Raw genomic sequence first — 27682 nt, forward strand, 5'->3', positions numbered from 1 at the left:
AAAGGCTGTGCTACTGGCTGCAAAGCATTGCACTTTCAAATACAACAATGAGTAGAGAGGAGTGTTATGTGTGTATAAGTGTAAATAAATGAACACTGAAATTCAAGTATTTATTTTATCTATATGTATATATAATAAAATACATATTTATATATAGCTAGAATTCACTGAAAGTCAAGTATTTATTATATACACTACCGTTCAAAAGTTTGGGGTCACCCAAACAATTTTGTGGAATAGCCTTCATTTCTAAGAACAAGAATAGACTGTCAAGTTTCAGATGAAAGTTCTCTTTTTCTGACCATTTTGAGCGTTTAATTGACCCCACAAATGTGATGCTCCAGAAACTCAATCTGCTCAAAGGAAGGTCAGTTTTGTAGCTTCTTAAACGAGCTAAACCAGACCTGGGCATTCTGCGGCCCGCGGGCCGCATCCGGCCCTTTGTACGTCCCTGTCCTGCCCGCGTGAGGCCAATTATAAATTACAAAATAAATTTTAAAAAGTATTTCGAGTGTGCAATACAACAGTGCTGCTTTTGTTTTGAAAAGCGTTATTTGTATTACTTCCGTGTGGACGTATGCTCGTGCGCGCAGCGGCAATCACAAATACAAAATACATTTAAAAAAACATCTTTGTCGTGCGTGCAATACAACTGCTGCTTTTATTTTGAAAAGTGTTATATGTGCGTATGTCCTGTGAGGGAAGGCGCACAGCGGTTATCCCCGAGACGCTAAAAAGAGAAAAGTTGATGACGAATGGCGTGTTTTAAAAAATACATGGACTGCCAAGTAAAGGTAAAGCCGTATGCTTATTTGTGGTACACATGTTGCTGTTTTTAAAGAATATAGTGTAACGACCTGCTGAAGTAGATGTTGTCTTCTTGAGTTGTGTAAATGAGAAGTGAGGAGACGTGCGTGTGGAAGGAACGAGATATGTTGAGCTGTGTTAGTATAGCTTGCTCAATAAAAGTTTAAAAATTGCGTCAGACTTGCTGTGCACTTCTTCTGGACGCTACAATTGGTGTCAGAAGTAAAACTTTGCGCATACTGCGCTGCTTGTGTGCTACGTCATCGGGAGGTACGTGCCACGTGAGGAGCTCGTCGCAAAGAGAGAGAGAGAGACAGCGTTTACAGGTGCAGCCACGCTGCTTGCCACGGGGGGAATTCCGCCCTCAATGAGGACTCCCAGGTTTGATGGCAAGGCGAACTGGGAGGCATTTCATCCCACTTGTGACATCAATTGTAGCGTCCAGAAGAAGTGCACACCAAGTCTGACGTTCTTTTTAAACTTTTATTGAGCATGCTATACTAACACAGCTCAACTTATCTCGTTCTTTCCAAAAGGAAAACCAATCCTCACTCCTCATTTCCGCAACAGCAACGCTTCCTCCTTCTTCGCCAATCACCTTACAGACGTGCTACGTTCACAACAAAGAGGATGCCGGATGAAGTGACAGAAATTGAAATTTTTGTATTGTAATATACATCAGGAAGTGTTGTGTAAGAAAGTGTTAAAAATAAAACCATCAAAAGCCATCTGCTTTTGTATAAAGATAAGTTAGGTTAAATGAAAATATTATTATTATCTATCTTACGGTATATCAAAAATAATTTGTGCAAAACTTAATTGAAATATTGTCGTGTGGCCCTCCAGCAGTGCTCGGGTTGCTCATGCGGCCCCCGGTAAAAATTAATTGCCCACCCCTGAGCTAAACTGTTTTCAGATGTGTGAACATGATTGCACAAGGGTTTTCTAGTCATCAATTAGCCTTCTGAGCCAATGAGCAAACACATTGTACCATTAGAACACTGGAGTGATAGTTGCTGGAAATGGGCCTCTATACACCTATGTAGATATTGCACCAAAAACCAGACATTTGCAGCTAGAATAATCATTTACCACATTAGCAACGTATAGAGTGTATTTCTTTAAAGTTAAGACTAGTTTAAAGTTATCTTCATTGAAAAGTACAGTGCTTTTCCTTCAAAAATAAGGACATTTCAATGATAAATGATAAATGATAAATGGGTTATACTTGTATAGCACTTTTCCACCTTCAAGGTACTCAAAGCGCTCTGACAGTATTTCCACATTCACCCATTCACACACACATTCACACACTGATGGCGGGAGCTGCCATGCAAGGCGCTATCCAGCAGCCATCAGGAGCAAGGGTGAAGTGTCTTGCCCAAGGACACAACGGACATGACTAGGATGGTAGAAGGTGGGGATTGAACCCCAGTAACCAGCAACCTTCCGATTGCTGGCACGGCCACTCTACCAATTTCGCCACGCCGTCCCTATTGCCCCAAATGTGACCCCAAACTTTTGAACGGTAGTGTATATATATATTTATATATACCACGCCCCCATAAATCTCCCGAATTTGGAGGTCTCAAGGTTGGCAAGTATGCCGACCCCTGGTATAAGGTGATAGAAATGGGTGTGGGGAAAAAATGTTTAGGTAAATATTGTGATCATACAATGACAAGATAATAACAATAATTAAAACAAATACAAGTTAAATGATAAAAATGTAAAACTAATAATAATACAGTAACAATAATAGTAAAAACAATGAAAATAATAGATCAAATAGAATACGCCTCAAATCACCAATTTTTGTTGGGAAATTTGATTGTGTTGGACGTTGTTCGCTATACAGTTTAAAAAATAAATAAATAAATGAATGTATATTTCATGTACCATCAGACTCGACATCCCAATCCCGCCGAGGCGTGGACAGACGTAGTTCCACACCCCGATGCTCCCTCGTCGGATCTTCTGACCCACTGCCAGCTCCAGGAAGAAGAGCGGGATGCCGATGATAAGGAGGAGGATGAAGTAGGGGACCAGATAAGCTCCTGTAAAACAAAAGCAGGCTTGCGACTTAGCACATGAAAAGTTAGCGTGATGCACTTTGGCTGCATGACATTTATTTACTAGGGCTGTCTAGTGATACATTTTCAAAATCAGACTGATCCCACTCTAAACCTGTGCTTAATCACGGGTTATTATTTGTTTGCATGAATACAATTTGCTGAAGAAAATACCCCAATATTGGGGTACGATGCAATTTGGTAGTCAGAATGTCATACAGGAACGTTTTTTTAAATTTTTACTGAGCTGCAAGTGCAGATACAGAGCCAAGGCAGCATCGCTCGGAAATCCCTCCTCGTCTTTGACCTTACTTCAGCGAGTGAATGCTGGGCCAATGTTGTTCCTTGACAGTCCTTTTATCCGGCTTGCCTCCCTTTTTCTTTTTTTGTTTGCTCAGACTTTTGTTGTTTTGCAGTTTTGGTCATGATAGCAGTAATTGCACGTAGGCGTTCGCATCCACCTCCGCCTTTGTAAAAGGGGGAGTGACGTATACCGTAAAGCAGTTTGCACATTTGCAGTTTTTTATGTGGCAGGGTTCCTGCCACCCTCCTCAAAGTTGCTGCATGCCAGTGAAAGAGATACACTATATTGCCAAAAGTATTTGGCCACCTGCCTTTACTCACAAATGAACTTGAAATGCCATCCCATGGAATTGTCCAAAATGTTTTGGTATCCTGGAGCATTCAAAGTTTCTTTTACTGGAACTAAGGGGCCAAGCCCAACTCCTGAAAAACAACCCCACACCATAATTCCTCCTCCACCAAATTTCACACTCGGCCCAATGCAGTCCGAAATGTAGCATTCTCCTGGCAACCTCCAAACCCAGACTGGTCCATCAGATTGCCAAATGGAAAAACGTGAAAAGCGTGATTCATCAGTCCAGACAACGCGTCTCCACTGCTATAGAGTCCAGTGGCAACGAACTTTACACCACTGCATCCCACGCTTTGCGTTGGACTGGGCAATGTGTGCCTTAGATACAGCTGCTCGGCCATGGAAACCCATTCATGAAGCTCTCTGCGTACTGTACGTGGGCTAATTCGAAGGTCACATGAAGTTTGGAACTGTGTAGCAACTGACATCTTCAGCATCCGCTGACACCTCTCTGTCAGTTTACGTGGCCTACCACTTGGTGGCTGACTTGCTGTTGTTCCCAAACTCTTCACTTTTCTTATAATAAAGTTGACTTTGAATATTTAGGAGCGAGGAAATTTCACGACTGGATTTGTTACACAGGTAGCATCCTATGACAGTTCCATGCTGGAAATCACTGAGAGCGGCCCATTCTGTCACAAATGTTTGTAGAAACAGTCTCCATGCCTAAATTTCAGGGGCCGAATACTTTTGGCAATATCGTGCATAGACCCCTTCGGGCGATGACAGACCAGTTAGAATGTCGATATATCATCCCAAAAGTTATGACAATATTTTATGAAGGTTGAAAAGTTACTTAGTGCTAAGACAACATCATTAAAATTAAGATCAAATGTTGCCGTCAAAAGTTCAATAAAAAAGGTTGTTTGAGTCAAATTAGGAATATTTAACACTACCTACACCCCTTGCAAACATGCAAAATGGTTCATTCCTCCCGGTAGCGCAAACCGAGCATGGAGCACTTCACTGTAACATCTACAAAGATCACATTCATGCATTTACACGCAGCACCAACAGTTTGGAACCAAGATACAGTTATAGAAGAAAGTTAAAACTATAATAAATCTATTTGTTGCAGCATGGGACGAATATATGTTTCAGTTTCACTTTTACATCTCCTAGCATACACAGCACATGTGTCAAACTCAAGGCCCGGGGGCCAGTTCTGGCCCGCCACATCATTCTATGTGGCCCACGAAAGCCTGTAAAAAAATGGGTTTCAATAAAGTACTTTTTAAAAAATTTTTTTAACTAAATGCATTCGTTTTTCAATTTTGACACAAAAAATGCATATTTTAAACTTTAATAGTATCTGATCTTGCCAATTATATTATTATATACTGTATTGCAAAACAATTTTTGTGAGATAAAAACAAATCGTTAAATATCTGCTTGTCACCTTTATTTATGATTTAGTTATACATTAAAAAAAAATCTAATAATCCAATGCATATGCATTTTGATTAATCATAATTAATCACAGGTTATTACCCGCATGCATGATGTAAATTAATTCTAAAAAAGCGGCCCTCTGAAAGCAACCATTACTGCGATGTGGCCCTCAATGAAAATGAGTTTGACACCCCTGATATACAGTAATTGTGGTGCATTCAAGAAACCTTGATTAAAGTTCGAAACAGAGACGTCACTAGTTTTTGAAGACAGGGGAGACTTAACCCCCAGTAGATGATACTATAATAATGTATCATTATGATAATTATTATTATCCACTAATGACAATCATATAATCATATAATTTCTGCTTTACACTACGAAGTAAAGGAAAACTGGCAGATTTACACTAACTAGTTTAAACTAAATTAAGTCAATAATTATTTTTTGTTGTATTAAAGACCAAAATGGGGCTACAAACAAAAGATTGTTTAAGGACACACAAAGCATCGGACCTGTTCTAGACATGATGGTTCTGTTGGTCACAGTCTCCCAAGTGGTCCATGGTGATTTTGTATATTTTCTTGTCCATTTTGGAGACTTCCAACATTACAAGATCTTTCCTTTTTTTAAATTTGCGACCATGTTTTAGGTGCTGCTCCCACAATTATAAATGTTTTGGTTTTTTACACAATTATGTAATTTACTATTTAGGAGTTACTGTAAAAAGCCATTTTATGCAAAGTAGCGTCATTTTAAGGGGTTCAAAAGTATTTGGGTATTTGACACGATTGTGGTTATTGTCGTTGTCCGAATACTTCTGTAGTCGTGTGTGCTGCTGTAACACAAACATTAGGCAGTGGAAGGATGGAGGAAGAAAGACGCTAAACAGCTGAATGGACAAAAAAAAAAAAAGAAGATGGACAAAGAGGGTCAGACGTAGAAAAAAAAGGATGCGTCCATCGTGGCAAATTCACTTTGTAGTCTTAAAACCTGCTCAAAAGTCACATGACTATCAGTCATTGTCTGTTTACATGCTTTGACGTAGTAATCACCGCATACTATTGTCTTTTTTTATAACCTTTTCTGCAGTGTGTCACTTTACTGTACACAGCTCGCCCTGCTGGGAGGAATCAATAGCTCGGCTATATTTAGATGCACTCTTCTATACACAATAAAGCATCTCTACTTTTCTTGGGGTTGAACATCAGGATTTGATGTCAATCTTATGCGTAATGTTTGGGTTATAACAAAAATACAATTTCAGTCGAACAACTCTGAATTTACCTTAAATACCAGAGACTAAAAGAGTTCTAATCCCGTGACACTTGGCAATAGGTTTGAAAGAGTATCTTGGTGTCTTTGTTTGGCTTTTTCTTTGGGTTTTTAGGTTATATAATAAGTAGGGCTGGGCGATATGGCCTTTTATTAATATCTCGATATTTTTAGGCCATGTCACGATACACGATATACTGTATATCTCGATATTTTGCCTTAGCCTTGAATTAACACTTGATGCATATAATCACAGCAGTATGATGATCCTATGTGTCTACATTAAAACATTCTTGTTCATACTGCATTAATATATGCTCATTTTAAACTTTCATGCAGAGAGGGAAATGACAACTAAGTCCATTTACCAAAACTGTATTTATTAAACAGTTATTAAGCAGTGGCACAAACATTCAATTAATTTCAAAACAGCAAATGCAAGATTGTCAGAGACATTTTGAAACAAGCTATTAGTGCACTTTTGTGCATGATGTCACTAAGATGACATTAAAATAACACTAAATTAAAGTGCACTTTTTGTACAGAATGCCACTACAATATTTTAAAACAAATAAAGTGCACTTTTGTGCATGATGTCACACAATATATTTAAATAACTGTCAAATAAAAATTAGCTGCATAATAGGAAATCAAATAGTATATGTCCTTCGCTATGTGGTAGGTTACTGCGGACGTTATCTCCTTCTGTTGTTGATTTTTTTTTCATACGGTCTTGATCTGGAAATGGAAGACGCAAGGCTCAATTGGGTCAGTGCTGGTTGCTTTAGCATTTTTTGGGTGTGGCACCGGCCGGAGATGTTGACATGCGGAGTTTCAAGCACTTATTCTCTAGCGGGGGCCTTTTCAAATGATGCTACAAATTAGTAGTGCTGCTACTTTTTGTAGCAACGCTTTTGCCGCTACTTTACATATTACGGTTGTCTGTTCAACATCTTCCCGCTTGAAGCCAAACCACCGCCAGACGATGGACCCCGTGCTGTTTTTCTTGAGAACTAATTATTTTTCCTCAATTTGTTACCAGATTCGCACCTTCTCTCTCTCGTATTACCACTTGCACCGCTTCACTTGAACCACCTGCCACAGCTAACTTTACCCGTTCCGCTACCTTTCTACTCCGCGAGGCAGTGGCGTGCGGTGAGGTTCATGTCAGGTGAGGCACTGACTTCATCACAGTCAGATTTACAAACTTATGAACCCTAAAGAGTATCTTATTCACCATTTGATTGGCAGCAGTTAACGAGTTATGTTTAAAAGCTCATACCAGCATTCTTCCCTGCTTTGCACTCAGCATCAAGGGTTGGAATTGGGGGTTAAATCACCAAAAATTATTCCCAGGCACGGCGCCGCTGCTGCCCACTGCTCCCCTCACCTCCCAGGGGGTGAACAAGGGGATGGGTCAAATGCAGAGGACAAATTTCACCACACCTAGTGTGTGTTTGACAATCATTGGTACTTTAACCTAACTTTAACTTTACACTTACAAACTGTAGCACACAAAAAAGCACATTTAATAAAAAAAACGTTATTATGGTCTTACCTTTACTTATAAGTGCGGGAACAGTGGTGTTCGTGTTGGAAGAGTTGTGAATGAATGAAATATTAAATCCGTGCTGCAGTCTGCAGGTGTACCTAATGTTGTGTCCCTGCGGTCGTTCGCGGCTCCTCCAGCGAGCATTGTTGTTTTGCACTTTTTAGCTTCTTGTTAAGTGACTTTTTTTGGGTGGATTCGGTCTTGCACGTGGAGGGTTTGGGTGTGGGCTTTGGTTGGTGTGGCGCTCCCGTTGGGCGGTGCATTCTGCGGCGGAGGTGCTTGGCACCAGGAGGCAGGGTTATGAGACGAGCCTCTCACAGTGCGTCTTCGCAGCAGTATTATGAATGCTCAGCACAAGAAATACGTTACACACATACAGTTGTTGACAAAATACACTGTACATTATATACCTCAGCTAACTAAACTATGGAAATGTATAATATAATTCATATAGCAATACGGTCTCACTGCACAGCAGGCCAGCAGTTAGCCGAGTCATTGCGCACAATCCATGTTGAGGCACAACGTAGTGACGTGCATCAACTGGCTGCTGATCACCGCACCGTCTCTTCTCAGTATTTGAACGGCAAATGTGAAAATAAAAATAAAAATAATCTAAAACTGGTGAAGTTAAATGGAAAATAACTTTAGTATAATCACTGGATACATATAACAATTTAATTAATTTTTTTTTCTTTTTACTTTTTTTTTCTTTCCATGATGGCAGGTGAGGCCGTGCCTCCCCTGCACGCCACTGCCGCGAGGGCATATGATGTTGCACGCGTGACAGTATGTGACATATGTAAGAAGGTGCGCTTGTTTTATCTCTCTGAGAGAAGGAGAGACAAGAAAGAGTGAGAAAAGCCTGTAGTGTAATGCCCGCAGCTAAAAGCAACTGCCTGAGAACGTATACTCGAATACTCACGAAATAGTCATTTTCTACATCGCACAGAGACAAACCCGCGATATATCGAGTATATTCGATATATCGAGTATATTCGATATATCGAGTATATTCGATATATCGCCTAGCCCTAATAATAAGACTAAATACTGTACATAAAACTAAACTGTTGTGAAAAAAAATCTTAATTTTATCACATTAAAGAAAAAAACATAATATTACAGACACTTAAGGTTGTAATTCAATAAGAGGGAAGTCATGATTTTTGAACAAAGACATTCTAAAACTTTAAGATGAAATGTGTAATTTTCTGAGAAAAATAGTTGAAAAATGTGAATAAACTAGTATTTTTTCACAGAACAGACAATATTATGTGAGAATTAATGTTCATTTCCCAAGAGTAAACTAAAACTATTATGAAAGTAAATTACACATTTTCTAAATAATAATTCTAAGAGTATAAATGTGCAAATTTACAAGAAAAAAAAAATCCTATTATGAAATTCTAAGTTGTAATTGAACAGTAATAAAGTTTTAATTGGATAAGAAATAAATTAATATTTTGAAATGAAAGTATTCATTTTCAGAAAAATGTCCAAACATAAAAAATAAAAAAAAATAGAAAAGTTTAAAAATGATGCAAATAAGGTAGTACTTTTCAAAGGGGGAATGTTAATATCAATGTCAATACCATTCATATACAGTGGTAATGCCACAAGAATAACATTTTAATATCATGAAAGCAAATGGAAGATTTTCTGACAAAAAGGCATAATAAGCGTAATTTTATGACAATGATGTTTAAAATAAATAGAGCAATAAAAATTGTATGTAAATTGTTTTTTTTAAAGTTGTCATTTTATAATGAAAAAATATTATAACAACAAAGTGGTAATTGTTAATGTTAACAATATGACATAATACAGTGAATGATTAATTTGAGAATAAAACATATTTTAAGAGAATAAAGTTGATGATTATGTAAAAATAAAGAAGTACATTTTATGAGGTGAAAGTAGAAATGACAAAATATTGAAACACATTTCGGCGCACACATCAGTAAACATTTGTATGGTCTATTAAAGCAGTTAGCTTCTTTTTACACTTGCATGACAGTAAAGACGTGTTTTAGGACAACGAAGCTTCCACTCACCTCCTCCATTCTTTTGGCACAGGTAGGGGAAGCGCCACACGTTCCCCAGGCCCACTGAGAAGCCCACCTGTGCCAGGATGTACTGCAGCTTGCTGTTCCACGCCGGCCGGCCATCATTTTCCGGCGCCTCGATCTGGGGTGCTTTCTTTCCGCTGGACGCCGCCCCGCTGGCAGCGCCACCGACCTTCAGCGAGCTGCTCTTGTAATCGAGGGGCTCCTCGTAGGCCAGCAGGTCAGCCACCGACTCTGTGACGTGCTCATTGCTTTGCTGCCGCTGCGTCACTTTGCTGTTTTTAGGCATCGGGGGGGTCGGGAAGGGGAGACTGGTGGGAGATGAAAGTGGAAGCGCCTTTAGAGGAGATGCTGGGATGGATGCTCTTGTTGTTGTGGGCCTCAGTCCTGCATTGGAAGCCCAGGAAAGATCAAATCAAGCACATAAATAAGTGAGTGAACTGAAAACAAATTGATTCAAGGAACTTTATTGTCATATCAGCACAGATAATGGCACAAATTGTAGTACCCAGATTTAGCCCAATGTTTAGCACAATAGGATGTACCGTAAATAGAGTAGGTTATGGTTTATATAGATTATAAATAGAATAGAATAATATCTAGAACAGTATAATAGAATGTGATCATGTTGTGAAAATAGAATGGAAAAACAATGACAGCAAACCCAATCAAATAAAAGCCTAGTTCAGCAAAACTGGAACACATGAACAAGTTAGGTGTTCCTCGTGCAGAGTTTTATTACACTATATCTTCTAAAGCAGGGGTGTCAAACTCGTTTTAACTTAGGGCCACATTGCAGTTATGGCTGCCCTTAGTGGCCGTTTGTAACCGTGAATAATTTATGAATATTAATGTATTGGGATTCACCACTTGATATTATTATACATACAGTCGTGGTCAAAAGTTTACATACACTTGTGAAGGACATAATGTCATGGCTGTCTTGAGTTTCCAATCATTTCTACAACTCTTATTTTTTTGTGATAGAGTGATTGGAGCACATACTTGTTTGTCACAAAAAGCATTCATGAACTTTTGTTCTTTTATGAATTTATTATGGGTCTACTGAACATGTGACCAAATCTGCAGGGTCAAAAGTATACATACAGCAACAAACATGATCAATTTTGGTGATGTATAAAAGTTACAATTAAAACAAATTAGCTTCCTGACATGGCCTCTTAACTTCATGTGAGTGATTATGATTGACGACACCTGTTGACTTATCTGAGCCCATTTAAATAGGTCCCATGTGATACAGTCATTAGACTCGGTTACAAAGGAACTCAGATCTGAAAAAACGAATCATTGACTTGAACAAATCAGGAAAGTCACTTGGAGCCATTTCAAAGCAGCTTAAGGTCCCAAGAGCAACTATGCAGACAATTGTTCATAAGTATAAAGTGCATGGCACAGTTTTGTCACTGCCACAATCAGGAAGAAAACGCAAGCTATCACCTGTTGCTAAGAGAAAATTGGTCAGGATGATCAAGAGTCAGCTGAGAACCACCAAAAAGCAGGTCTGCAATGAATCGGAAGCTGCTGGAACACAGGTGTCAGTGTCCACAGTCAGGCGTGTTTTGCATCGCCATGGACTGAGAGGCTACCATGAGAGAAGGAAGCCCTTACTCCAGAAGCCACACCTTAAAGCTCATTTAAAGTTTGCTGCTGATCTCATTGACAAAGATAAGACCTTCTGGAGGAAAGTTATGTGGTCAGATGAAACAAAAAGGTAGCTATTTGGCCACAATACCCAGCAATATGTTTGGAGGAGAATAGGTGAGGCCTTTAATCCCAGGAACACCATACCTACCGTCAAGCATGGTAGTATTATGCTCTGGGCCTGTTTTGCAACCAATGGAACTGGTGCTTTACAGAGAGTAAATGGGACAATGAAAAAGAAGGATTACCTCCAAATTCTTCAGGGCAAACTAAAATCATCAGCCTGGATGTTGGGTCTTGGGCGCAGTTGGGTGTTCCAACAGGACAATGACCCCAAACACACATCAAAAGTGGTAAAGGAATGGCTAAATCAGGCTAGAATTAAGGTTTTAGAATAGCCTTCCCAAAGTCCTGACTTAAACCCTCATTGAGAACATGTCGACAATGTTGAAGAAACAAGTCCATGTCACAAAACCAACACATTTAGCTGAACTGCACCAAATTTGCCAAGAGGAGTGGTCAAAAATTCAACCAGAAGCTTGCCATAAAGTTGTGGATGGCTACCAAAAGCGCCTTATTGCAGTGAAACTTGCCAAGGGACATGTAACCAAATATTAACATTGCTGTATGTATACTTTTGACCCAGCAGATTTGGTCACATTTTTAGTAGATCCATAATAAATTCATGAAAGAACCAAACTTCATGAATGTTTTTTGTGACCAACAGGTATGTGCTCCAATTACTCTATCAAAAAAATAAGAGTTGTAGAATTGATTGGAAACTCAAGACAGCCATGTAAGTGCATGTAAACTTTTGACCATGACTGTATATACATATGCATTAGATTTGTATATATATTGTTTGCACACACTGTAAAGAAAAAAAATCTGACTTTGCAATAAAAAAAGAAAAAATACATTTAGTAAAAAAAGATCAAACATTTTCATATTATTTCAAGGCTTTGGCGGGCCACATCTGGCCCCCAGGCCTTGAGTTTGACAAGTGTGTTCTAAAGGGACAATACTATAGAATGTAAACTTGGATACGCTTTAGAGTAGTCAGTGTCCGGCTTGTACAGATTTACTGTCCACTGAAAATTAGTCAACACACAACCATTTTTAAAAAAATAAATATCTTGCAAAACAAGCAAGTAACAAGATAATTGTCAACAGTCAAGCACGGTAGTGGTTGCATCATGGTCGGGGGCTGCACGAGTGTTGCCGGCTGGCACTGCAAGGGCAAAGTATATCCAAGTTGACTTTGTATTCCATTGTCCCTTGAGAAAATATACTGTAACACAATTGTTTCTGAAATGTTCGGGGCGATAGATAGCGCATATTAGTGATGGGTCAAATGATACAAAAACATTGATGCATTATGAAACACAAGGAGTAATACTGTGTACTTTAATACCTCTGTGTGTACAGTATATGTCACTATAAAACAATGAGACCGATACAGCTGTCTGCAAATTTTTTTTTTCAATTTACGGTAATATGCTGCAAAGGACACCGTAAAATGTATTGTCATTTTTATTAATTTGATGGGTAGTTTGCTGTAAAATCATAAGTCAAGCAGATATTTAAGTATTTAGTTTTATTTAGACAAAAATGTTTTGGAAAGTATGATAATATACTGTAATATTTGTTGCAATAATGGATACTATTAAAGTTTAAAAGGTATGCAATTTCAAGCAGTACATATTTTTTTTCTGTCAAAATGAAAAAAATCCATTACATTTAGTGAAAAAAAAAAAAGAAGTACTTTATTGACACATATCATTTCCAGGTGTTTGCGGGCCAGATAAAATGATGTCGCGGGCCAGATCTGGCCCCCGGGCCTTGAGTTTGACACCTGTGCTGTAAGATGCTACAATAGCTAACAGCATGCTAGCGCTCCTGAATGTAAACAAATGGGTGGATCTATACAAATATCGACTGTAATGATACCGAGTAAGAAGAGTCTTATATAGTCGATAGTACAATGATTAAATCAATATTCTTTATTGTAACAAAATATTTTGTCATTTTTTGATTCTTTATAAACTCAGGAAATATATCCCATATTTTTGTGTTATCATACTATCAATCAGTTTATTCACCCCCCCCCCCAAAAAAAATCTCAATCCTGCAAATTGTTCAATTTAATTTCCCTTTTTGGCAAGATTAACTTCAGTCAAGTTTTTTTTTCCACTTCCTGCATAAATCCCCTAATCCTCTGAAGCCCGGTAGTGACATCCCTGCTTATTCAGCGCCTCCATCAGGGAGAAGTTGCCTCATCCTAAATGCAACCAAGCATCATCCACATTGAAAGGCTCCATGTTGGCTCTTGATTTATGAAGTGAACCCTCTTCTTTGCACCATTATAAGAAGTCACGCCACATTTGTCTTTTTTTTACAAATGTTGATTACAGTGGACACCGTTTATGTTGAAGTGGATGAAACACGCCATTGCTCGCACATTTACCTGTGACTTTGTCCTGAGATATAAAGAGAATAAGTGATAGAGTGTTGTTGGCATAGTTGACCTCTTTCTCATTTAGAATTTGTGGTTTTGTATATTTTATATGCTTTTATAACAGGCTTGTTGTGAGGAACTCGCATGGCTGCAGTTTGTGTGTCCCCAAGATGCAAGAACCAGGAGGAGGATGTGCAGGTAAGATGATTTTAATTAACATAAACAGAAAATAAAGCAGTCTTGCAGAATTGTTCCAAACATAGAAGTCTATCATCGAGCACTGAAGAGTGCTCGAGAGAAAACATAAATAGACATATGCTGATTGGCAGCAGGTGTGGACCGGCTGCCAATCAACGGCAGGTGAAGAGAAAACAGTGCTCCGCGGAACAGGAAATTAAACAAAATAAGAGCACTGACCGGAAGTAATACAAAAACCAAGGAGACAAACAGAAAGGAAGTGACCGATCGTCACACTTGTTGCAGTAAAATGTTCATCACTACGATGACAAATCTTTGTTAACAATCTAAAAAAATTCAAATTAAATGCATTTTGTTAGTTGCTGTGGTCAAATCCAGGTTCATACCGGCATACTTTTATTTGGAAGCTTACTTTGCACTGAACAAAAAGCAAAGTCATGTGTGCAGGTTTTAATGTTGTGTAATTCCACAGTATTAGGGGTGCTGCATGGAGAAAAATTTTATTCACATTGGAATTGTGTTTCTTATTCCACCCATTCTAAGTCGATTAATAATTTTTAAGAATGGATTTAAAAAAATATAAATATTTTTTTAAGAATCAATAAAAAAATTAAAAAAACTTTTTCGGCCATTTCCGCGCACCTATCATATTTCAGCAGCTTTTGTAACCTGTGTTGAAAAGGTTTTATTATCCTTTTTATTTTCCCACTGATACAGTATATTGCTAATGAAGTGAATTAATTAACTCATATTATGTTCAACATATGGTGAATGTTTATATTAAATTTGGAGAAAGTGAACCACCAGGTTTAAGTAAATAATGGTTGAGCCCATAATACATTAAGGAGCCTTATTTGGACATTCGCATGTGGACTGGAATTAGCTCTCTCATGAGAAGAAGCAATAAAACCAGGCTTCGGAATGCAAAAGTTATAGCTCTATCCTGGAGGAGAGATTCCATGCTTTTCTTAACGTCAACCTACAAGTTATGGTATACATTTGTTGTCTTCCCAGTCACTTACACATGAACATCTCCTTAGGTCAGGTTGTACTATCCTGAATTAACACACACCCAGACAGAGAAAGAAGAAATATAACTTGGCTCCTCCAAGTTAGGAGTCCTTCATTTTGGACCTGAGCACCTCCAGGTACTGCAGACCTGTATAATGACACTCACTTGTAATAAAGCAACTTTTTGTTCAGCAAAGCGTCTCCGACGTCTCTTTTGATCCAGCCGCACTGCCGTGTTGCCCTTCTGTCCGGCAAGGGGTGACAAGACCAGAAATCACAAGAAACGGTTTGAATCGGTTCTTTATTCTGAATCGAATCGTCATCGCAATAATTGGAATCGAATCAAATCGAATTGTGAGTTGTTGTAAGATTTATATCCCTCGTAGTTGCTTAGTGGTATCACTGACATTATCAGCACGTCAACATAAACCAGTGCTTCTCAATTATTTTCAGTTACGCCCCTCCAGGAAGAAGAAAACACTAACTTTAATACTATTGTTTTTTAGTCTGTGATGGGAAAGATTTCAAAAAGTAATTTGCCTGAAATAGAATTTAAATTCTTATTTAAACTATAATTTTTTAGCCAGACTTGAATCATTTGATACTAAAAAATAACATTAAATATAAATAAACTCAACATTTGATCAGCAACATTTACTCTGGAGAACAATATATAAAACATTTTAACCTATATACAACTATGCGTAAAACAATTTGTGCTGTTCTATTTTTTTTTATAAATGAAAATGAGGAAGTCATGATTAATGGCTGCAATGAGCATGTTTTGGAGTGCACAGCTTTTTGAAGCGGGATACGACATGATACTGATAAAGCATGTTAAGCAGGGTCACATGCACCGCTCTCGCCCCCCAAGGAGTGCCCGCCCCACTATTTAAAAATAACTGAAATAGACAGATTTTTCATAGAACATCTCAAGGTATGTCGACTTAAGCAAGTGCTTCTTAGTAATAAGAATAGTGCTTAGTGAGTTGGTCGGCATAAGCGGGGACCGACTGAAACGGGTTCCACTGTAAAAGTGTAAAAATGGAGCGCAACACTTGGCTGCAGCCAGCAGAGGCACTGTTGAGTCAGTCTGGACGAGGGTTGTCCCGATACAAATATTTTGTTACCGGTATTGGCACCAAAATGTATTTCGATACTTTTCTAAATAAAGGGGACCACAAAAAAATGGCATTATTGGCTTTATTTTAACAATATATCTTAGGGTACATTAAACATATGTTTCTTATTGCAATCGAAGAACAATTTTGGCCTTAAATAAAATAGTGAACATACTAGACAACTTGTCTTTTAGTAGTAAGTAAGCAAACAAAGGCTCTTAATTAATCTGCTGATGTATGCAGTAACATATTGTGTCATTTCTCATTCTATTATTTTATCAAAATTATAAAGGACAAGCTGTAAAAATGTATTTATAATCTACTTGTTCATTTACTGTTAATATCTGGTTAATTTCCGTTTCAACATGTCCTATCTACACTTCTGTTAAAATGTAATAATCACTTATGTTACTGTTGTTTGGATACTTTACATTAGTTTTGGATGATACCACACATTTAGGTATCGATCCGATACCAAGTAGTTACAGGATCATACATTGGTCATATTCAAAGTCCTCATGTGTCCAGGGACGTATTTCCTGAGTTTATGAATATAATATGAATTTAAAAGAAAAAAGATTTTGTGACGATAAAAAAATATCGATGTAATCATAGTAGTATCGACGAGATACGCTCCTGTACTTGGTATCATTACAGTGGCTGTCAGGTGTAGATCCACCCATGGTATTTGTTTACATTCAGGTGCGCTAGCTTTTGTTAGCGGTGATGCCGGTGAGCTATTGTATCCTCCTATGGTGTGTAGTGAAACATGTTTAGCTATTCCTCGTCCTGCATGGATGATTAGAAAGAGACATACTTTATTTGTCGCCATGGAGACGAGGATTAGTGATTTAGAAGTAGCTAAAACACTGCTGATTGCGGATGGACATTAGCTTCTAGCTTGCTAGCCATGTTTTAAAGCACCTCTTGCTGAGGGTGTTTCAGTGTTATAACTTCACTTTTATCATTGGTTTTTAGACCAAAATGCGTCCGTTCTCCCTTTTCTGTCTAGACACTGTGTCTGCTTGTAAATACGCCGGGATTGTGCGCTGCCAAACATGCTCCTCTGCTCGTAAAACCGGCAATGTCATGACCTGACAACGACGCACCGTCATGCCTGTAAAAAAAATATATGGCGAATAGGTACTTTTCAAACAGAGTATAGAACTGTTTTTTATTCCTTAGTACCCCGATACTATACTAGTAGTATACCGTACAACCCTAGTCTGGCCTAAAGGGGGAAGTCATTTAATTTGTTTCTTTTGATTCATTTGATTGCCAAAACAACGACAAAATAAAAATTTGTTTGGTATATTCATTAACCACACCCCCAAGGTCTGATGCAAAAGCAAGTCTTGGAAACATCCCAGTCATCAAGTGAAAGTCAAGATTTCCCACTTTCTGCAACAACTCATTTTCATGCTCTATTCCTGTTTGGCTTCTAACGCAGATGTTCACTTACTTTCATCCGACAACATCTGTGCGCATGACTCGTCTGCATGACAACATGAGCCTGTGATGTAATAATCCGCAGCCATTCACAAGTCTGCGTAATCCGACATGCATTAACTCTAAAGCCTCCGGTCGGCACAACATCCTTGTTGTCATGCCACCCCCCCCCCCCCCACACACACAAAATTTGCATCATCTACGTGAAAACCCCATCAACTCTGCCGTCCATTAAGCCGCATGACCTCCACGCCCACTCCATGAGTTACATTTGTGCCCCTGCAAGCGTGTTAGCATGGAATGAAAATCCACTTCTGTGCAATCAAAAGAGGAATAACGGTAAATATCGGCCAGATGTTAACACAAACACACAGCAAACTTCACATTTTAGTGGAAAATCATTGTATTTGTAGCTAAAAACATGCTTTTAAAACACAAACATGAATCGTCAACATGTGCATCACGCCAGACTGAAGCTAAACAGATCATTCGTATTTTGTTTGTTTTTTTGGACCTAATGGTACAACATAGGGCTTTCAAAATCTGTAAAGATAACCATGTCTTTAACCTGTCGATCGCGATCGACCAGTCAATTTTTGGGACCCTACCTACCGGTCGATCGCGAAAGTACTAGAAAAAAAAAAAAGGGAATAATATGACATCAATGACGCCTTTACCCGGGCATCATTGTATATATATATATATATGTATATGTATATATATTAGGGCTGTGAATCTTTGGGTGTCCCCCGATTCGATTCAATATCGATTCTTAGGGTCACGATTCGATTCAAAATCAATTTTTTTTTATTCAACGCGATTCTCTATTCAAAAACGATATTTTCCCGATTCAAAACGATTCTCTATTCATTCAATACATAGGATTTCAGCAGGATCTACCCCAGTCTGCTGACATGCAAGCAGAGTAGTAGATTTTTGTAAAAAGCTTTTATAATTGTAAAGGACAATGTTTTATCAACTGATTGCAATAATGTAAATTTGTTTTAACTATTAAATGAACCAAAAATATGACTTATTTTATCTTTGTGAACATATTGGACACAGTGTGTTGTCAAGCTTATGAGATGTGATGCAAGTGTAAGCCACTGTGACACTATTGTTCATTTATTTTTATTTTTATAAATGTCTAATGATAATGTCAATGAGGGATTTCTAATCACTGCTATGTTGAAATTGTAACTAATATTTATACTGTTGTTGATAATATTCATTTTTGTTTCACTACTTTTGGTTTGTTCTGTGTCGTGTTTGTGTCTCCTCTCAATTGCTCTGTTTATTGCAGTTCTGAGTGTTGCTGGGTCGGGTTTGGTTTTGGTATTGGATTGCATTGTTATGGTATTGCTGTGTATTGTTTTGTTGGATTTATTAATTAAAAAAAAAAATTGATTTTTAAAAAATGAGAATCGATTCTGAATCGACACGTGAGAATTGCGATTCGAATTCGAATCGATTTTTTCCCACACCCCTAATATATATATATATATATATATATATATATATATATATATATATATATATTTATATATATATATATATATATATATATATATATATATATATATATATATATATATATATATATATATATATATATATATATATATATATATATATATATATATATATATATATATATATATATATATAAATATGGTGCAGGGGTAGATCTTGCTTTGGTTTTGGCTGAGACCAGAGATCTTGGGCTCGAAAAAGTTGGTGACCACTGCCATAGATCGTGTAATGTAACGATGTAGGAACGCTGTAAATTGTGGCTAAAGTGATATTTTTTGGTGTTTTGTGGTTTTTCATGATGCCACTGCAGAAGTTATTACAAAAGAAGTGTGATGATAACCACAGAAAATAAAATGTAACTTAGTGCAGCATGCTTCTGTCCTGGCTGCTCAGTACAACATGGTAATAAATGTATGTCAATGAGAAGAACATACTTGGTCGTAATGTGAAGAGACTCCCCTCCAAAGCACACGCCAGAATAGTTGTTAATTATGTTGTTTTGCTTTTTCTGGCTTTTTGTTTTGAATGTGACGAAATGGCGGGAGGTCACCAGTGATGGGAGAAGAGGAAAGTGCGATGATAATCATAGAACAGGATGGAGAACTGATTGCGAAGTCGTAAAGCAGTGTACACGTCCTGGCTGCTCAGAACAACATGGCTGCAGTAAATGACAAAGAGCAGGCACACACAGTAATCCTCAACAAGGTGCATCAGGTGTCACCACAGGGCAACTAGTGGGATTTATTTTAGTGGTGTACTGTTTTTATTTTATCCTATTTCACTTTTTCTTCTGCTTTTATGTAATCGTGATGCCGCAGAGTAAAAGTGTCACGTCAACCATAGAACAGGAAATGGCACCAAATACCTTGTAGGAGAACAGCACACATGCCGCTCCGTACAATACAACAATATACTGCAGGGGTGTCAAACTCATTTTAGCTCAGGGGCCGCATGGAGGAAAATCTGTGCACACGCGGGCCGGATTTTTTAAATCATGGCATTAAAACTAAAAAATAAAGACGACTTCAGATTGTTTTCTTTGTCTTAATTTAGCCAAAAATAGAACAAACACATTCTGAAAATATAACAATAAAAATATAGAAAAAAATACTGGCAGCGGTAAAGTTTAGATCCATGAAGGAAAGAATGAATGAATGAATGTTTATAACTGAATACATTAACAAATGCATAAAAAATTGTTTTCTTTTGTATTATTTTTTTTAAATGAATTAAGTAACGTTTATGACAAACTTTTTCCAAAACACAATATAGAATGTGAGATATAACAGGATAATGCATATATTTATCATTTATTTTCAAAATGGTTACAAAAAAGTGGGACCCCAAAAATTTACTGTGGGACCCCATTTTTATGACTTGATAGAGTCCCTGGGACCCCATTTAGAAAATTCCTAGCGCCAACACTGATGGAGTATTGGTGCGTGCAAAACAGCAGCAGGCGGCTGTGGCCTGCGGGCCAGTTGTAATACTAATCAAATATCATCCCGGGGGCCATAGATCATTCATTCGCGGGCCTTGACTTTGACACCCCTGCTATACTGTATCCACATCAATAAAAAATGTGAAGAGACTCGCCTCCCAGGCATGCAAAATCCTCACAGCTTGACTAGGTTAAATTGATTAAGTGTGTCATGTGTTTTTTGTGCTACGAGTGATGGCAAGGAGTAAGTGTGATGATAACCATAGAACAAACAAACTAACTTATTGCTACATAGGAAAACACACACACACACACACACCCTGTCCTGGCTGCTCAGTACAATAACCTTTACATCTGTAATGGTTAAAAAAGAACTGGTTTTAAGGTGGTTTGTCTTTTGATTGGATGTTAGATGAAGAATAATTTCTCTTTATTATTAGACTTGTTAAAATGTGAGTTTAAGACAATGTCTTTACAGCTGGAGTTGGAATGGCTTCAAATGTGACAATACTTTTTTTCGTCATTAAAATCGATGGTTCCCTTGTTAATAATTCACTCGTCGTTCCAGCTCCTGCAAGGTCACAAGCATTCACACATACTTGATTTAAGTTGGTGAAACAAGATATTGTGCACCTCGTCACGTTGCATAACATCTATGCTCATTTGATGTTTTTTCATTTTTTTAATCTAATTTTATTTTTTTTAAATCGGCACACTGATTATTTTAGTCAACCCAGTATCTGCTCAAGGTCTTTTTTCTAAACCATATATTTTTTTTGAAAAATCAACGTATACATATTTTAACTTTTTGGGGGGGAAAATGAAAATGAAAGTGAATCCTTACCGTCAGTCTGTAGCTGTGATATCAGGCTTTCAGCATGAAGAAGGAGGAGTGTGGGAAGCATCTGCCGTCACCGTGCGTGTGTGTCGGTGGGGGTCGGGGAGTGGGGTGGGGGGGCGGGGGGGAGGCATTACGCACCGTCACGCAGAGTGGGAGCGTGCTCCGCCACGCGCGCTGTGACGCACACAAGTGTCTGTACGGAAACTTGCAGGTAATAATCGAGTCAAGGTTATTGAACGATGGATTTTTATTAAAAAAATAATCTTCATTTTTAAAAGCACTGCTTCACTTTTTCTGGAACCTCCTGTGACAACAATGTCCTTATCCTGGTGTGGGTTGGTGTGGAAAGACAAAGGACAGGCGCAGACACTCACACGGCACATCATAAATCATGCAGCGTCTCAAAAAAAACCAAAACACCATGCAGTGGAAAGTGAACACTGTTAAAATAGCACATTTTGGTTATGACAAAAAAATATACCGTATTTTTCGGACTATAAGGCGCACTTAAAATCCTTCTTTTTCTGAAAACTCGACAGTGCGCCTTATACCCGGTGCGCCTAATGTACGGAATAACTCTGGTTTTGCTCATCGACTTCGGAGCAATTTTATTTGCTACATGGTGTAATGATTAGTGTGACCAGTAGATAGCAGTAAAAAATAAGAGATACGTTCAAACTGCAATATGATGGCAATATGACTCAAGTAAACAACACCAACATTTTAAATGTTCCATTGAAAATATAGAACATTACAGACGGCGCTGAAAAATCAATCAAAATGTTTTAGTACGACTTTGATAAACTATGAAGCCGCACCGCTTGATGGATTGTACTGTGCTTCAACATACGAGTATTATTATGGTGTGTGTATAGGGTAAGACATATTATCGGGTGTTTTGTTTCGCAATATTATGCAAAAACATATTTTCTTACCTTCTGGTACCTGCTGATCTGTATTTGGGATCTGCATAAATCCTGCAAAATGGCGCGTGTCTGCCTTTGTAGTCCGTGCCGAGCCGACACCGTAGTTGATAAGCTTTTTCTTTTTCTCTATCTTTTTGTTATGGGACATTCATCCTCCGCTGTTGCCATTTCTAATATAAAGTAGTAGTAGTGTAAAGTTCTAACTTACATCTGTCAGTAAACTCGCCATGAAAGCGCTAAAACATACCGGTGTCGTGAGTTCACATTATTCACCTAAAAAACTTGAGTTATTAGAGAGTTCCGGTCGGACGGTTTTTGTTGTTGTTTTCGGATGAGGAGATGCTACTCCATTGTTGATCTAAGTAAAGTCTGAATGTCATTAAAACAGTTAGTTCCATCTTTTGACACTTCTTCCACTCCCGCCCTTGCACGCTACACCGCTACAACAAAGATGACGGGGAGAAGACGCTGTCAAAGATAACCACGTAAATAAGACCGCCCACAAAACGGCGCATCATGAAGCGACTGTCAGAAAGCGGCTTGAAGATGATCTGTAAAACATAATCTATGCAACATTTTGACCAAAGAACCACCATTACATGTAGACCACAAGGAAGTGTTTTACATTTAGAAAAAAATAATAATAAAATGACTTCTTTAATGCGCCCTATAATTGCGCCTTATGTATGAAAAAAAATCGAAAATAGACCCGCTCATCAGCAGTGCGCTTTATAATCCGGTGCACCCTATGGTCCGGAAAATACGGGTAAATCATTATTGTAGATGAGTGGTTCTCAAATGTTTTTCACCAAATCCCATCTCAGAAAAAACTTGGCTTTCCATGTACCACCATAATGACCAAGATTAAAATACAGTAGCGTAGTATGCTGAAGTATTCATTTAAAACACGGCAGAGGTTTTATTGAACTAGTATATTTGGTTATTTTGGCCACTGTATCATTGCACGCAGTTTGAACAGTAACACTGTATTTAGATAAAGGAAAATAAAACACTGTATTTTAATCTATGGATTTTTTGGTTTACTACTAGATCAGGGGTGTCAAACTCATTTTAGCTCAGGGGCCGCATGGAGGAAAATCTGTGCACACAAGGGCCGGACTATTAAAATCATGGCATTAAAACTAAAAAATAAAGACAACTTCAGAATGGTTTCTTTGTCTTACTTTGGCCAAAAATAGAACAAACACATTCTGAATATTACAATAAAAATATAGAACAAAATACTGGCAGAGGTAAAGTTTAGATCCATGAAGGAAAGAAGAAAGTGAATGAATGTTTATAACTGAATAAATGTACATATGCATAAAAAATTATTTTGTATTATTTTTTTTATTAATTAAGTAACGTTTAGGACAATCTTTTTCCAAAACATAATATAGAATGTGAGATATAACAAGATAATGCATACATTTATCATTTGTTTTCAAAACGCTTACAAAAAAGTGGGACCCTAAAAATTTACTGTGGGACCCCATTTTTATGACTTGATGGGGTCCCTGGGACCCCATTTTGAAAATTCCTAGCGCCAGCATTAATGGAGTATTGGTGCGTGCAAAACAGCAGCAGGTGGCTGTGGCCTGCGGGCCGGTTCTAATACTAATCAAATATCATCCTGAGACTTTGACATTTAGGTACTAGATGGAGCCTGCGTACCACTAGTGGTACACATACCACAGTTTGGGAATCCCTGTTGTAGACAAATTATGTGACCTATAAACCCAACAATTGAACTCATGATGATAAAGCAATAATTTGTATAGTTTGTAAAGGGTATTTTGTAAACAGACTAAAAAAATATATTTGTAGAGATTGGTACCTTTCACGTTTGAACCGATACGGTACCAATTCCCAGTACCAGGTAATCCATATCAATACTCATTGGTACCAATTTTCAGTACTTTTTGTTGTTGTTTAATAATAACTTATTGTTTGATTGTAACATTTAAAAATGAGTGTATTATAACTGTGCTGCCCAGTTATTATATTTTGATTTCTTATTGCATTTCTGAGTCTCATTGGCAAGTATTATACTGTAGACTTTGCATGCAGTTACAATTCCCAGACATTATATGGCAGTAGTGTATAGACTACAGTGTGTGGTCTATTGCTAGGAAGTAGTCTTTGCCATTCATCTGAAATTTCCAGTCGAGTCTTATGTTGAGCCCTACCAAGGGTGTGTACTGCAAGTATTGTACTTATTACACACCAGCTGTTTGATTGTAACATGCATCTTAGTTGTAGTTTTTATTACCAAATTTAGAGTTGTTGAAATCGCCTTGTAAAATCACTAATGCTAATCAGTAGAATGTATTGGAAACAGTAAATTGGCCTCAAAGTAGTGTATTTTGGAAAAGTGAGGCCTTACTTTAGCTTCAAGTGTTTTGTATCAGGCATACTTGCTGTGTTGGCATTAAAAATTGCAACATCTTTTTTTTACATTGGCTGAGCTTGTCCTGAGTGCTGCTTCAGTGCTTGTCTCCCAGCCAAGTGTTTGAGCTGGTGTTTGGTCTGCAACCAGATGTGACGTAAAATGTATCAAAATATGGCACACTTTGATTTTACCGGAGTCGATACCCGGTAGTACTGACGGAATTCGGTGGGTACCTAAAAAACTACGGATTTCTGTACCTATCTCCATAAAGGTGCCATTATTTAATACCAACACAGTATAAGTGTAGTGCCATTGAAGCCATTGAGTGTGCCACACACTCACTGAGGCGTCATTAGCTGTCGTTACATTGCTCTATATTTTTTTGGCAGTTTTTTTTTATTGTTTGTTTAATTTTATCTGAACAAACTGCATGCGGCACTTTTGATGCTTTTGCTCTAAAAGCTTTAGAATATCAGCATAGCTCATCTTGACTTAATGCAAATGTTCTAATCATTGTTTCTATTAAACTAACTAGTCTGGGACACTGGGATGTCTAATACAAATGACAACATAGGCAGACTTTTGATGTCATTTTTTAAAATAATGCCAATTGAAGTACAAAACCAAAACCAGTGAAGTTGGCATGTTGTGTAAATCGTAAATAAAAACAGAATACAATGATTTGCAAATCCGTTTCAACTTATATTCAATTGTATAGACTGCAAAGACAAGATATTTAATGTTCGAACTGAGAAACTTAATTTTGTTTTTGCAAATAATCATTAACTTTGAATTTAATGGCAGCAACACATTGCAAAAAAGTTGGCACAGGCGCATTTTTACCATGGTGTTACATGGCCTTTCCTTTTAACAACACTCAGTAAACATTTGGGAACTGAGGAGACCAATTTTTGAAGCTTTTCAGGTGGAATTCTTTCCCATTCTTGCTTGATGTATAGCTTAAGTTGTTCAACAGTCCGGGGTCTCTGTTGTGGTATTTTAGGCTTCATATTACGCCACACATTTTCAATGGGAGACAGGTCTGGACTACAGGCAGGCCAGTCTAGTACCCACACTCTTTTACTATGAAGCCACACTGTTGTAACACGTGGCTTGGCATTGTCTTGCTGAAATAAGCAGGGGCGTCCATGATAACGTTGCTTGGATGGCAACATATGTGGCTCCAAAACCTGTATGTACCTTTCAGCATTAATGGTGCCTTCACAGATGTGTAAGTTACCCATGCCTTGGGCACTAATACACCCCCATACCATCACAGATGCTGGCTTTTGAACTTTGCACCTATAACAATCTGGATGGTTCTTTTTCTCTTTGTTCTGGAGGACACGACGTCCACAGTTTCCAAAAACAATTTGAAATGTGGACTCGTCACACCACAGAACACTTTTCCACTCCATCTTAGATGAGCTCGGGCCCAGTGTTTTCGGCGTTTCTGGGTGTTGTTGATACATGACTTTCGCTTTGCATAGTACAGTTTTAACTTGCACTTACAGATGTAGCAACAAACTATAGTTACTGACAGTGGTTTTCTGAAGTGTTCCTGAGCCCATGTGGTGATATCCTCTACACACTGATGTCGCTTTTTGATGCAGTACCGCCTGAGGGATCGAAGGTCTGTAATATCATTGCTTACGTGTAGTGATTTCTCCAGATTCTCTGAACCATTTGATGATATTACGGACCTTAGATGGTGAAATCCCTAAATTCCTTGAAATAGATGTAAAGAAATGTTGTTTTTAAACAATTTGCTCATGCATTTGTTCACAAAGTGGTGACCCTCATCCAGCAGATTTATGTAGCTCTGCATGCACTTTAGACCATCTCAACCATGTTTTTTCATGCACTCCCGATTTTATTTGTGTAAAAAAGAACTTGTCGAGTTTTTTTGTTCAAAGAAAAGCTACAGTTAACATCCTGTCCTCCTTGGTCTGTAGGTACACATAATGTTATATATTAATTGATAGTTGCACACTCCTCCAGTGTGTCAGGTTGTTAGGGCATCCCGTAAACAAGCACTTTGATTGGATTTAGGCCTGGGCTCTGACTGTGAGACACTACACTAACAAACTTGGCTTTTTCCGGTGCTTTGGATGGATGCTTCAGCTCATTTTTTGAAGGTTTTGGACCAAGTGAGTTCATATTGAAAGCACCGCCATGATTCACTGTGTTATTGTTTTTTAAATTGATTTATTGACTATATGGAGCCCCAGATATGCTTAAGGTCTCATTTTCTTTCCTTGCAAGGTGACACTTTTTCTTTTCTTTTTCAGGTGATCGTCTGGGGACAGTTCCCAAAGCAACAGTGGGGTCATATGACACTCACAGAAATAATAGAGCACTATACGTGACGTAGTGAGTGTAGTTAAGGTTTGGCAAGTCCTGCCACATGTTTAAGGGCACAGGTGAGCAGGAGCCTATCCCAGTCGGCTTTTGGGGGTGAGAGGCAGAGTACACCCTGGAGTAGTCGCCAGTCAGTCACACACTATATCGACTAACAAGCATTCACATTCCCACAGCACTGCAATCTATTTGTGGCAGTGCCTCCTGGTCAAAATTGGCTATTTATGGACATTGTGGGGGAGACAAAAAGTGAGCAAAAAACATAATTTCTCTCTCTCGATGATGGTGTGGTTGATGGAGAAGCAGCTGGAAGGAGATACTGCCACAATCAAAGTTAAATGCTGCACATTATTATTACATTATTTAATAAAAACATTGTTGTTGTCTTTAAAAAGCATGTTAAATGTTAGATTTGTGCTGTTTTGGGGGGAACTGGCAACAATTAAATTGATTTCGCCTCTGAAAAG

General features: G+C 38.1%; 1 protein-coding gene and 1 long non-coding RNA gene across 7 annotated transcripts in view; one reads left to right on the forward strand and one right to left on the reverse strand.

Moving 5' to 3' along the window:
* Window positions 1-21625, reverse strand: part of LOC133653881 (sodium-dependent neutral amino acid transporter SLC6A17-like) — a 38105-nt gene extending 16480 nt beyond the window's left edge. For 4 of the 5 annotated variants that reach the window (XM_062053689.1, XM_062053707.1, XM_062053724.1 and 1 more), the window contains exons 1-3: window positions 21540-21625; window positions 9811-10209; window positions 2707-2864 (exon numbers count right to left, since the gene is read on the reverse strand). In XM_062053689.1, coding sequence (XP_061909673.1) covers window positions 2707-2864; window positions 9811-10209; window positions 21540-21600 — 618 coding nt within the window. In that variant the 5' untranslated portion in view covers window positions 21601-21625. Of the gene's footprint in view, window positions 1-2706; window positions 2865-9810; window positions 10210-15317; window positions 15396-21539 lie in introns of all 5 variants that reach the window. The other variant, XM_062053698.1, reaches the window with a different exon arrangement.
* Window positions 698-27682, forward strand: LOC133653902 (uncharacterized). Of its 2 annotated transcripts, XR_009826787.1 has the most exons (5): window positions 698-794; window positions 2713-2844; window positions 9833-10253; window positions 14067-14140; window positions 27146-27682. It is a non-coding gene; the product is annotated as an uncharacterized LOC133653902 (long non-coding RNA). The 2 variants fall into 2 exon arrangements; XR_009826786.1 differs by lacking the exon at window positions 27146-27682 and having other exon boundaries at window positions 14067-14235.

Source organism: Entelurus aequoreus, linkage group LG01 (assembly GCF_033978785.1).
Source record: "Entelurus aequoreus isolate RoL-2023_Sb linkage group LG01, RoL_Eaeq_v1.1, whole genome shotgun sequence".
In the NCBI taxonomy this organism is placed as follows: Eukaryota; Metazoa; Chordata; class Actinopteri; order Syngnathiformes; family Syngnathidae; genus Entelurus; species Entelurus aequoreus.